The sequence below is a fragment of the Anastrepha obliqua genome, chromosome 1, assembly GCF_027943255.1.
Source record: "Anastrepha obliqua isolate idAnaObli1 chromosome 1, idAnaObli1_1.0, whole genome shotgun sequence".
NCBI lineage: Eukaryota > Metazoa > Arthropoda > Insecta > Diptera > Tephritidae > Anastrepha > Anastrepha obliqua.
This window is the reverse complement of record NC_072892.1, coordinates 107,014,489-107,028,755: the sequence shown is the minus strand read 5'-3', so window position 1 is coordinate 107,028,755 and position 14,267 is coordinate 107,014,489. Positions and strand designations below refer to the sequence as shown.

Genomic DNA, 14,267 nt, shown 5'->3' with positions numbered 1-14,267 from the left:
CCAAGCTTCTGCGCCATACGTTAGGACGGGGATGATGAGAGCCTTAGTTTTGTTCATAATGAGAGGACTTTATTACTCAATTGCCTACTTAGTCCAAAGCAGATTTTGTTAACAAGAGGGATTTTCCGTTTGAGTTAAAGACTGATATCGTTATCGGTGTTAACATACATATATATATATATATATATATATAATTGGCTCTTACACCCTTTATATATGTTTCGCCTTTTTGCTCCTCCTCTTATGTGTGGTGTGCGTCTTGATGTTGTTCCACAAATGTATGGACCTACATTTTCAAGCCGGCTCCGAACGGCGAATATTTTTTATGAGGAGCTTTTTTCATGGCAGAAATACTCTCGGAGGTTTGCCATTGCCTACCGAGGGCCGACCGCTATTAGAAAAAAAACTGTTTTTTTTATTTTGGAGTTTTGCTGAGATTTGAACCTACGATCTCTCTAAATTCCGAATGATAGTCACGCACCATCCCATTCGGCTGCGGCGGCCGCGGTGACCTTGGCCCAGTCCAAATTACCAAGGATTGGAGGAGCCTTTTGAAAGTAATTGAGATTTTAGTCAAGGCGACTCTCTTCGTGCGACTTCTTAATTTGATATTAGAAAGTTTTTGGAGGATTTCATTTAATTAAAGTTTGATTTTTAATTTGCATTTAAAAAATAAACTTGAACTGGAAAGACCCAGTCCACATGTGCTAATGCACGGTGTGTTTTAGGAGTCTTCTTATAACTGAATGTTTCATGTGGGCTTCCAATCCGTATCAACTACAACATAGGGCCACGAAAATCATTGCGGTCTCAGTAATATGGAAAATTCAAGATGGATAGGTGATTAGCGTACCGCATTTCATTCTGGTGCTGAGGTTAACAGTTGATCCTATAGACAGGAATGTTGTCGGCTACATCGGCCACTAAACATCAGTTAACAAGTAGTAAGTTTGCTCATAATCTCAAGGCTTATATGATCGGTAGTGTTTTTACTGATTCCCATGTAAAATATTCTTGTGAGTTTAATTTTTTAGGTACACTATAGTATTTTCCAACCTTAGCAGAGCTAAGTAAATAACTTTTAAAATAGGTATAAAAAACACTAGAAGTTTGACGCTATTTACAATTCAGTCCTTCGGCTAAGTAAACAAATTTCCTCCTGGGTGTGACTGCTTGTAAATATGTATGCCTATTTGTACGCACTCACCTTAATGCGTTTCACTTCGGCAGCACATGACTGCAAAATTGTTGAATCCGCTGCATCAATGCCTAGCAGCGTAGCATAGCGTAGGTAGCGGCGATGAAGGGAAGCAAAGTAATCCAAGCGCGCACAAACTTTGTCACAGTGGTCATACACATTAGGGCAAGGAACAGAGAAGAACTGGAAAAAGAAGACGAGTGAAATGAATGTAAATGTTTAGCTGTGTATTTGTAAAGAAAAAAGTTTGAAAACTACGATTCAGAAATTTAAATAAATTAGTTGTCCACGAGTTTTTTTCTAATTTATACGTAATTCTGGTTAAAGTGGAACTTACGAGGGCGGAATCCATAATTCACTGAAAATTTGAACCTTTGTCAATATTACTTAGCCTGAGATAGATTGAACACGTAGTAGCAGTAGAGCAACAAAAAAAAAAAAACAGAAACAAAAAACAAGAGCAATCGATTTTATTCTTTCTTTTGGTACTTACAATGCCATAGTCTATAAATAAAGACTACAGTGCCAGTCTTTAGGTAGTTTAGGGAAATTTTCACTATTTAGAACAGATAAATGGTAAAAATCAAATCAGCTGCTATACTGCTACTACCGGTTCAATGTGCCTTGACTCACCATAATTTTCTATATGAACCCGGAAAATGTTTTGCAGTGATATTTTATTTCAAACAAAAAAATTCCGTAAAAACGATATAAAAAAGTAAATTATAGGTGCTTATTAAACACTATTTTTACCATTTACTATTATGGGAACTCGTAAGTAATAACGGGAATCAAGCTGCACGGACTTACTCTTACTTAATTGATGTGGTCATACTCGTACAAGTGACGCCAAATATGCTGGCTGCCTACCAGAAATGGTCGAGAAAATCGACAATGTCATCGACGCAATCGTTTTTCGAGTTTTCGCGCTGTTTCGTAACCGTAAGCAAAGCGTGAATCCATTACAATATACTAAAGGCTAATTGTCAGTCGAGGTTGTGGAACCCTCTTGGTGAATTAAAGCCGAAAAATAGTCGACATCACTATTCGAAAATGCACGGGCTTGAAACCCCCCACGGCAGGCAGTGGTAAAATGAAAAAGGTCTTCGTAAATATAAGGTCATATAAATATAATAAAGGTTGTCAAAAAAGTCTTGCGGTATTTCCGGAAGCTTGTCTTTGCAAGCGCGTAGTTCTAGTTGTATTCGTCGCATCGGTTCACGCTAGAGCTTTTTGGAAAGCTCTTTTCACGTGCTAACACGTGTTTGATTAATTGTTGTTTGCTTTTAGTCGTTCGTGAGTTATAGCGTCGCAAACATGGAGCAAAATAAAGAGAAAATACGGCATATTTTACAGTACTACTACGATAAGGGCAAAAATGCATCTCATGCTGCCAATAAAATTTGTGCAGTTTATGGACCCGATACAGTTTCCATTTCCACCGCACAACGATGGTTTCAACCTTTTCGTTCTGGTGCAGAGGTGATCGAAGATGCGCCACGGTCCGGAAGGCTGGTCGTCAAAAATTGGGATAAAATCGCTGAATTGATCGAAAGAGACCGGCATAGTAGCAGCCGTAGCATCGGCCAAGAGCTGGGCATGAGTCATCAAACCGTTATAAACCATTTGAAGAAGCTTGGATTCAAAAAGAAGCTCGATGTATGGGTGCCACACGACTTGACGCAAGAAAACATTTTTGCCCGTATGGATGCATGCGAATCGCTTCTGAATCGCAACAAAATCGACCCGTTTTTGAAGCGGATGGTGACTGGCTATGAAAAGTGGGTCACTTACGACAACGTGAAGCGCAAACGGTCGTGGTCGAAAAGCGGTGAAGCTGCCCAGACAGTGGCCAAGCCTGGATTGACGGCCAGGAAAGTTCTTCTGTGTGTTTGGTGGGATTGGCAGGGAATCATCCACTATGAGCTGCTCCCCTATGGCCAAACGCTCAATTCGGACCTGTACTGCCAACAACTGGACCGTTTGAATGCAGCACTCATGCAGAAGAGGCCATCTTTGATCAACAGAGGCCGAATTGTCTTCCATCAGGACAACGCCAGCCCACACACATCGTTGGTGACGCGCCAGAAGCTCCGGGAGCTCGGATGGGAGGTTCTTTTGCATCCACCGTACAGCCCGGATCTCGCACCAAGTGATTACCACCTATTTCTGTCCATGGCGAACGAGCTTGGTAGTCGAAAGTTGTCCACAAGAGAGTTCTGTGAAAATTGGCTCTCCGAGTTTTTTGACAATAGGGAAGCGAGCTTCTATAAGAGGGGCATTATGAAGTTGGCATCTCTTTGGGAACTCGTCATCGAACAAAACGGCGCATATTTGACTTAAATCGCATTATTATAAAAAATTTTACGAACAATTGAAAATTCAATAAAAATACTACAAGACTTTTTTGACAACCCTGCCGAGGGCCGACATGCATTAAAAAAAACTTTTTTTTATCATTTGAGTTTTTATGCCTGGTGACTTGAACCTGCGCACATCCGAATGGTAGTCATGCACCAAACAAAGCAAACAAGCCGCGCTATCTACTTCACATCTCTTTCCAGTCTAAACTAATTTTGCAGAATTTGATTGCCACACCTCGCAAGTAGCCTAATTTGAATTGCAATGAATTTGAAACACCGCAAATTATATCTTCCCCACCTCATACTCACTGGCAAGCGAGGAAACTGCTTAGCGTAATTCTGTAAGCGACACATATATATGACGACCATGGCATTAACCCGCTCTTTCTGGTAGCATTGAGCACTCTCCAGCGCCTCCGATCGTGCGGCAGCAACATCCTTCAGATGCTTCCATTGTAGTGGTAAATGATCGATGTCACGCAAAAGTTGCTGATCAAATTCAACGTTATATGTTTTCAACAAGGCAATAATATCCCTTAGAGGCTTAAACATATTATCTGCATAGACGGCGTGCTTACGAATTTGTGCCATAACAGCCAGCACGCGAAGGAGGCGTTGGAAGTTCTTCGTGCCTACGGGCAATTGAAGAATTGCCAGGCCATGGCTAATGAAATTGGTGAGCTCCTTGGAAACGAAATAAAAACAAAGAGCTCATAAAAATTTTCTTATATTCGGTTGTTGCAACATGATAACTTACATTTAGAGTACGCTCCACGTAGTGTAAGAGCCAGCGTTTGTGTAGGTGCGCCCATTTGCAGACATGGTTAAGTAACGCATACTTCAGCGGATTCAAGTCAATGCTCAACCAGCCATTTATGCGCTGTTGGCCGGCCAGTTGTTCGATGGATTCATGGTGCTCATTGTAGCGATCAATCTGTTAAATGGATTAAAATAGAAACGAAACAAAAATTCAAAATCAAGAAAAAAAACGAACTCACATAAATGTGTGCATATGTATGTAGGTATGCATGTATTTTTGTTCGACAAAAGATACACTGGGGCAAAAGTAAGTAATATAAAGAAATTGGAAGTTATTGCTGCTTTACCCATGGCCAACTCGGCACAGCTGCGAACGCGTTAACCACAATTTAGCCAAGTAAAATGCTATAAAAATATTCATATAACAATATGAAATTGTAAATCTGTGCATTGTTGGTCAATCCTTAGCCCGCATGCAACTCACACTCGCACATTTGTATGGAGTGACGCAGGTGCTTTGGTGCTGACCAATTCAGTGAAGCAATAAAATGCATGCTTTACTAGTTCGAATGGACTTTGCACATAGCCACATATTGTGCCGATACATAAGTATTAAACATACACACATACATGTGCACGGCTGTGTGTATGAGAGATGGACGCTTAATTTGGGTATTTTAATTTAATGCGCACACGCAGCCAATACATTTTGCAAATCACACACTCATCTACAATGACGGCAGTGGGCATTGATTATAAACGAGAAGCAAAAGGGTGGTATAAAAGCGAGCTTCTTTTTTATTATATTATATTTTAACCATCGGCAACTCTTTATTGTCGGAAATATTACACATCAGCGACAAACTAAATGAGTCACTCCACACCTGAAAAACGCAAACTTATTTTCAAAATCTGTGTTCGTTTGTCCAGTTGCCCAAATAGTGCTGGTATATATTGAATGCGGCATGAAACACCAAATAATAGAAACAGTTTTTTCTAATAATAGTCGCCCCTCGGCAGGCAATGACAAATCTCCGAGTGAAAAAGAAAAAAACTTCTTATAAAAATCCATCTGCCGTTCGGAGGCGTCGTAAGCCTGTAGGTCCCTCCATTCGTGGAAAAATATCAAGACGCTCATCAAACACCCTACGAAGGAAGTAAGGGCTAATTATATATGTATGTATATACATTAGAAATATTGGGTATGGGAATAAGTTTCCGCCCTCGTAAAAGAGGTGTCGCTGCTGATACTACTTTTGTGTTCGCTGTTGTAAAATACTGGTGATTTGAAGGTGTATATGTGAGGTCTCGACTGCACTAGTTGACATTCATTTGAAGCGTAAAGATCCGTTTTTATCTCAAGTCAAAAATGTCTACGTTCGTCCCGAAAAAATAGTATTTGCGGGAAGTCATGCTTCATTATTACCTTTTAAAGAAAAGTGCAACTGAAGTGTGTCACATATTAATCTATATTTTCGGTAATATTTTTGCTCCATCAAATACAACTTGTAAAGAGTGCTATCGACGCTTCCAAAGTGGCAATTTCGACGTGAGTGATAAAGATCACGAAGGAGCACCGAAAAAGTTCGAAGATACTCAACTACAAAAATTATTGGATGAAGACGCATGTCAAACCCTTGATGATATGTCTAAAGAGTTGGTAAACGTTTGCACGCTATGGTAGTGGTTCAGAAAGCAGGCAACTGGGTGCCACATTAATTGAAGGAGAAGGATATCGAGAGACGTTTGGTTACGTGTGAGATGCTTCTTGAACGGCAGAACAGAAAAGGTTTTCTGCATCGTATCGTAACTGGCGATGAAAAATGGCTCTATTATGATAACTCTAAGCTTCGAAAATGTTGGCGCCTGCCAGATGAATTAGGCTGGTGATCAACGGCGAAAAAAAATATTCATGCTTCAAAGGTTATGTTGTGCATCTGGTGAGATCAGAAGGGCGTCATCTATTATGAACTCCTTAAACCATCTGAAACCATCATTGCCGATCTTTACCGACTGCAGCTAATGCGTTTGAATCGAGCTTTCAAAGAAAAGCGGCCGGAATGGGACGGCAGATATGACAAACTGATTTTGCTGCATGACAACGCCAGGGCACGCGTTGCTAATTGGTCCAGAAATATTTAGATGAAATGAATTGAGAAATCTTGTCCCACCCACCGTACTCCCCAGATATTGCACTTTCGGATTACCATCTAACCCGATCAATGCAGTCAGCCCTTATTGGAGCGCTGTTAACTTCTTACGAGAGCATCGAAAACTGGCTCAATGAATGGATCAAGTTAAAAGAACTCGAATTTTTCGTCAGAGGAATCCGTATGCTGCCTGAAAGATGAAGTAAAGTTGTAGCTTCCAATGGATGTGCCTAATAATATTACGTATTATTTAATTGTTTAAGTAATTCGTAACTTTGGCTAAAAAAGAACGGAAACTTATTCCCATACCCAATATAATTTAGCCATTAAAGGGATGTACCTTCAAATAAGATTGTGCCGATAATTTCGTCGTTCTAATAACGCATTTTATTTTATTTTATTTTATTTTATTTTTAAAATGAAGCTTGTATTTAGGCCACCCTTTAGATATGTAGATATGAGCGCAATAACTAAGCCTAGCAAATAAATTAGTAAAGTTAGTTCCGGGTGTGGAAAGTATGCATGCTTGTTTATTTGTTCGCGTGTGTATGTGTTTTTCGCAAATCGAAATGGCTTCTGGTAATCGCTGGCCATTTTTGGGGGAATATTAATGTTGTTTTGGCTTAGCTGCTGTTGGGAAAGCAGCAAGCTTGAGCAGAAGCTGGAAATTGGCCAACTCATCACTTCTTGAGAAATTAGCCAACTAAAATTCCATGCGTTATGAACAGCTGAGGCAATACCAATTGCCACTCATAAATAAAAGAGTTAGCAGTTGGCATTGTAGCGCATGGTCATTGTGATAGCCTGTTGTGGTGCCCATCAAACCAGCGATGGCACCAGAGGCTTTTTGTTTTGTATTGCAAATTATTACAGACAATCATACATACGTACAATTTTTGTACAAACAGGAAGATTTATGCGGCTTTTGAGGCAACAAACGGCATGCACTTATTGGCCGATTGCTATTCTATTTTCATTAATCGCTTCGAAATTTTTGTACATAATATCTTCCAATCATAAGAACAGCGATCTAGTGATCCGGAGTTAGAGAATTTCGGAAGGCTCATTTCAAAACTAAGTTGAAAATGAAAATAGGGTAAATAATGGAGGTTTTTAGGAATCCGCAACCTCAAATCTAAATGAGGGAATTAATGTCTTAAGGACCGATTATGGCGAAGTACTGTAGCTGCACGAACGACAAAGTCACATGAGCTGTTGAGCTTCCTATAAAAAAAGATGACTTCTCATTTAATTTGATGATATCAAACCAGGCGTTAGGAAAACTACAACCTTCTCTCGTAAGTAGGCGTGAGTTAAAAATAAACACCCGAACAAAGAGTTTCCATTGAATTATTTATTTTATTTTACTTCAAGATGTTTCAAGATGGCAATTAAATAATTACAAGGTCCGGCACTCGAAGTGCAACTAACTTCAGACCACTCGCGCAGCTGTAGCATGGGCATAAGCTGTCTGTTAATTGGCTAAATACAGTCCAGAGTATTGTTTACAAGCGCGCGGAGGCATTTTGCCGAGAGTAAACGTAAACAAGGAACTCAGTAATGGGTTTCAAACGCAATAGTGTGATTGCATTATATTTGGCTGGAAAATCACAACCGGCAATTGTTCGTGAGCTCGAGCACCTTAAAGTAAATAAAGTTGATGTTTATTGCATCATTAGCTAATAGTTTGGGCCGCTGTAACCGTAGATGGGCGCTTTCCAATCGTTTTTATTGAGCCTGGCTTCAAAAGATTCACCATTTTCAAGGTGCTGAAAAAAGCCATTGTATGCGAGTGGGCAAAAATAACTCTATGTCACATTCGGGCAGCTTGCGATTCGCTTCTGGACCGCCTCCAGACCATAGTCAAGGCAAAAGGTGTTCATATCGAGCAAAATTAAATTGATTCTTAGTTTTGTATTATATAATTTTCACACATTTTTTACTTTGAATTGAATAAATGTAATTTTCCAAACTAAATTTATGGCATTTTTAATTGGTTACACTTCGAGTGCTGGACCCTGTAGTAAGGCATCATTTTAACTTTTGTATGGTAAAAAAATAAAAATATTAAAGAAATTGTAATTTTTTTTACTTTGAGGTTAAAATGCTTGTAAACAAATTTGGAGTTTGGTTGTTGTAATAATTCTTGCGTTGAATAGTTCTTGAATCTTCAAGATATCTACATACTTTAGATCGCGCATAATTTATGCATTCAATTTGATTCGGAAATCTGATACACAGATGAGTCAAAGCTTGCGGATGGTAGGACTGGTACCGGTGTCTTTGGCCCGATCGTTAAAATATCAATACCAATGGGTGCTTATCCTACAGTCAGCCGAGCAGAGATCTATGTCATAGAAGTTCGTGGCGAGAATGCCTTCGAATAGGTACCACCTGGAAGGGCAACTGTATTTTTTCAGAAAACTGTTCGCTTTTTGTGATCTGCAGTCTCACATACAAACATTTAAACTTGGTGAGGAATGCAATATCCTGGGGATAAGAAACACCGTTTTGAGGGGCTGGGTAATGGCTCAGAAAATGATGGTCATGCCAGTAAGGAACAGACAGACTGCTTATCCAAATTTGGCGCTATTTCGAAATTCCGTGAATCATAACCCTTTTGTGAGTTTACCAAAAATCCACATAAAGGAAGTTATCACAACTGGAAAGACACAGAACTTATACGACACTGGGTGGAAAATACAGGACAGAGGCAGGTAAAATAATGTATCCCTTATTCTAAAATAGCGTTAAGTGGTCTCCTAAGCCTGCATAAAAAGAAATTACGAACTCTCACTGGATATTTTATGGCGCATTGCAGTAGAAACAAGCGTTTGTCGTTTTTGTGAGGTGCGTAACGAAACACCATAGCACTTCCTCTGCGAATGTGCGGCTCTTGCAAGAAGAAGACGCCTTCAACTTGGTCCGGTGACTCTAAATTCATTGGTAATATGGGAAAAAAGCTTAGGGTAGTACCAAACTATTAGAAGCCTCTAATTACAAGTTCACAATCACGTACCCATTTGAAGTCGTAGTGCATTATGGGCCAATAATAGTAATAATAATATGATAATACAACATTTCATTTTTCATAAAAATTTATATCAAGCACAATTTTTTGTAGCATTTCCACATGAATCTTATTGCGAAAATAACAACTTACAGTACATTCCACTTGAATACAAAACTATGGATATAAGATGAAAAGTGTTTAAATAAGCTTTAATAAAACATATTTTTAGTTGGTGTTGCCATCTATTCTTTTAAATTAAGAAATTGATTGATAATTAAGAGACTGATTGAATAAAAATATATTAATTGAAAAGAAATATATGCACATTGATATGTATGGTATAGCCCCCAATTCAATGATAGCCCCAATTCAATGATATAAAATAGCGTTTCCACCTTATTGAAAGAAAATTAATTAATAACTAGTTTGAATTAAAAAATTGTATTAACAAAATGTGTTAAAAAAAAAGAGGTTGTCTGTAAAGTCGGTTTACTGACGATAGTTTAACGTGATAACGTCATAAGAAAATACTGATTGAATGGTTGCATTTTCAAAAGAAAATTTTAATTTTATTTGTTTGATAGATATTTTGTATGGATATAGAGAATGAGTTAACATTAACATAACATAATATACTTTAACATAACATAACATAACATAACACAACACAACACAACACAACACAACATAACATAACATAACATAACATAACATAACATAACATAACATAACATAACATAACATAACATAACATAACATAACATAACATAACATAACATAACATAACATAACATAACATAACATAACATAACATAACATAACATAACATAACATAACATAACATAACATAACATAACATAACATAACATAACATAACATAACATAACATAACATAACATAACATAACATAACATAACATAACATAACATAACATAACATAACATAACATAACATAACATAACATAACATAACATAACATAACATAACATAACATAACATAACATAACATAACATAACATAACATAACATAACATAACATAACATAACATAACATAACATAACATAACATAACATAACATAACATAACATAACATAACATAACATAACATAACATAACATAACATAACATAACATAACATAACATAACATAACATAACATAACATAACATAACATAACATAACATAACATAACATAACATAACATAACATAACATAACATAACATAACATAACATAACATAACATAACATAACATAACATAACATAACATAACATAACATAACATAACATAACATAACATAACATAACATAACATAACATAACATAACATAACATAACATAACATAACATAACATAACATAACATAACATAACATAACATAACATAACATAACATAACATAACATAACATAACATAACATAACATAACATAACATAACATAACATAACATAACATAACATAACATAACATAACATAACATAACATAACATAACATAACATAACATAACATAACATACCATAACATAACATTACATTACATTACATAACATAACAAATTACCCCGTATTAAAGCACTTATCAACAGCTTTCATTTGATACCCATATTGTACATACACAACCAAAGGTTACCCGGGTCCACGTTTTGACCTATATCTCGAGACCCCAGTCACGGAGCGGCATGAAAAATACTCTGTACTAAAGCATTCACCAACAGCTTTCATTTGATACCCATATTGTACATACACGTCCGAAGGTTACCCGGGTCCACGTTTTCACCTATATCTTGAGACCCCATCTACCAATAGGTATTCAAACTATACGGAAGTCATCTTCAATACCTACTTAACAATGTGTGTAAGTTTGGTTTAATTCGGTTCAAAGACACGGCGGGTCCACGTTTTGGCATATATTTCGAGACCCTAGTCATCAATAGGTATGAAAACTACCCCGTATTAAAGCACTTATCAACAGCTTTCATTTGATACCCATATTGTACATACACAACCAAAGGTTACCCGGGTCCACGTTTTGACCTATATCTCGAGACCCCAGTCACGGAGCGGCATGAAAAATACTCTGTACTAAAGCATTCACCAACAGCTTCAATTTGATATCCATATTGTATAAACACATTCTAGGGTCCACGTTTTGGTCTCTATCTCGAGACCCTAGTCACGGAGCAGCATGAAACATACTCTGGACTAAAGCATTCACCAACAGCTTCCATTTGATACCCATATTGTACATACACATCCGAAGGTTACCCGGGTCCACGTTTTGACCTATATCTCGAGCCCTATTTCCAAAATAAAATATAATCCATGTTACTCGTGGATGATGTAGCTTTCGAATGGTGAAAGAATTTTTAAAATCGGTCCAGTAGTTTTGAGCCTATTCATTACAAACAAACAAAGTTTTCCTCTTTATAATATTAGTATAGACAACATATCTTATAAGGTATATGGTAAATATTACCATACATTTTTTCCTTCATATATAATAAAAAAATTAATAATTATAACATTAAAACAACAGGTATTATTAACAAACTTGGTTTTATTTTAAATTCTTCAAGTGAATCAAATTAATAATAATCAATAAGAAGGCATATGCAAATACAAATACGTGAATTTATATATGTACATTTGCGCATATACATACATACATATATACGCTCACTTAAGTAGGAGAGAGCAAGATATCGAACGTTGCCGTTCGTTTGCTTTGTCGTTCGTTCCGCCCTTTCGCTTGCAGTTCATTCAATGCAATGAGCAAGGTAACGGCAATGAGCAAGGTAACACTAATATGAGCAAGGTAACACTAATGAGCAAGGTAACACTAATATGAGCAAGGTAACTACATATGAACAGTAATGAGCAAGGTAACACTAATATGAGCAAGGTAACGGCAATGAGCAAGGTAACTACATATGAACAGTAATGAGCAAGGTAACTACATATGAACAGTAATGAGCAAGGTAACGACACATTTTTTCGTGCGTGCAGCCTGTTAAATCGAATTATAAGACGTTATCACGTCAAAATGGGCAAAGCTTTTAGAGTAAGTTGTCCAAACAATTTATATATTTGCGCTACAGAGAATAAAACTAGAAATATTGTGCCCAATAAATAAAAACAGAAATAGTTTGCCTGCCCCTTTCAAAAATCTAATGGTGGCACTCAAATATTTTCTTTAAAGTATTTCATTTTACATGGTACGGACATAGTACATTTTACCAGTATGTACATACAAGGGTCGGCGTGGAACCTCTCGAAGTTAGGCAACAACAAACTACTTCTCAAAGACTATGCGAGGTACCTCGGAGTAATACTAGACAGTAAATTGCTGTGGAAGCACAATGTTGAGGAAAGGGTGAAAAAGGCCAGTAATACGTTGTACGCATGTAAAAGAATGCTGGGCGTTACTTGGGAAATCCGCGAGGAGGTTAGTGACTACTGGAGTATTCACCTGTAGAACTTTCGGACACAGCTCAAGAGGAAAGTGGAGCTCAGGTTGCACAGACTACATGACTCCGTATTTTAATTGGGAGAGAAAGTTACGTACTACAATTGAGGAGGAGGGATGGCACAATGGCATTAAGCCTGACCATAGGACTTTTCACATCTATACAGACGGCTCTAAAAATTCAGACGGAGTGAGAGCGGGCATTTACTACTCATAACTAGGGATAAGGCAGCCTATCAAGCTCCCAGACCACAGCAGTATTTTCCAAGCGGAAGTTTTTGCTGTGGGAAAAGCTGCGGAGCTAACCTACACAAGAACAAGAAAGAACTCAACAATTAATATTATATATACGCGGACAGTCAAGCAGCAATAAAAGCAATAAGCTCATATTGTATTAAGTCCAAAAATGTTCAACGGAGCAAGGAGCCGCAAAGAGTAGGCTGCATCTATTGGGTACCTGGTCACAAAGGTATTATGGGAAACGAAATAGTAGATGAGATAGCAAAAAGTGCTGTTAGATTACCATTTGAATAAGAGAACGACATACCAAAACCGATGAATACTATATACAACGAAAAAATTAGTAGAAGCTAGGTGCACTAATTTGACCACATGCAGAACAGCAAAAGTTATGTGTAGAACTAACGACAAAAAACTGACTCAATTCGTACTTATGCTCTCGCGAAAAGACTGCAGAACTATCATAGGTATGTTAACAGGTCATAATCTATTGGCTGCACATGCGTACGAGATAGGGATTGCTAACACGGACAAATGCAAGAAATGCAGAGAGGATGTTGAGGAAACGCGTTTAAAATGCCTGGGAGCCCCATTGTTTGAGGGTCTGAAGGACGTCTCGAAAGCGGATCTCCCAGCTCTGCTTAGATTCGTCAAAAGCGCTGACATCCTACATGATGTCTCCTTTTCAGTATTCATAGAGGTCGGTTGCCAACCAGGCTAACCTAACCTTCCCATTTCATTTTACACGTAAGCGCTGCCGCGTACAAGAGAAAGTAATCATCATCGTTATTTAGCTTTAAAACGCGGGGTGGGTTTTAACCTTCTCTACGTTATTCCTCCAGGCCTCTCTCTTTTTTGCTAGATATGTCCAGTTGGTTACTACGAGCGTTCGTAGGTCTTCTTCTATGCAGTCCATTAGCCGCCTACACCGACTTCTTCTCGTTATCATAAGTTTGTGCTGCATTATTAGTTTCTGAGCTCGCGTGCCGTCCATTCTTAAAACATGCCCAATACTCCTTAACCTTTGCGCTTTGATGAATTTGACATATATTCATGAAAACATGCGTCTCAAACCGTACA

At 37.8% G+C, this 14,267-nt stretch overlaps 1 protein-coding gene across 1 annotated transcript in view; it reads right to left on the bottom strand.

Moving 5' to 3' along the window:
- LOC129236423 (dynein beta chain, ciliary) overlaps positions 1-14,267 on the bottom strand; it is a 120,021-nt gene that overhangs the window by 52,419 nt on the left and 53,335 nt on the right. Inside the window, 3 exon segments of the mRNA XM_054870813.1 lie at positions 1,208-1,381; positions 3,871-4,245; positions 4,319-4,495. Of these exon segments, the coding sequence (XP_054726788.1) occupies positions 1,208-1,381; positions 3,871-4,245; positions 4,319-4,495 (726 nt within the window).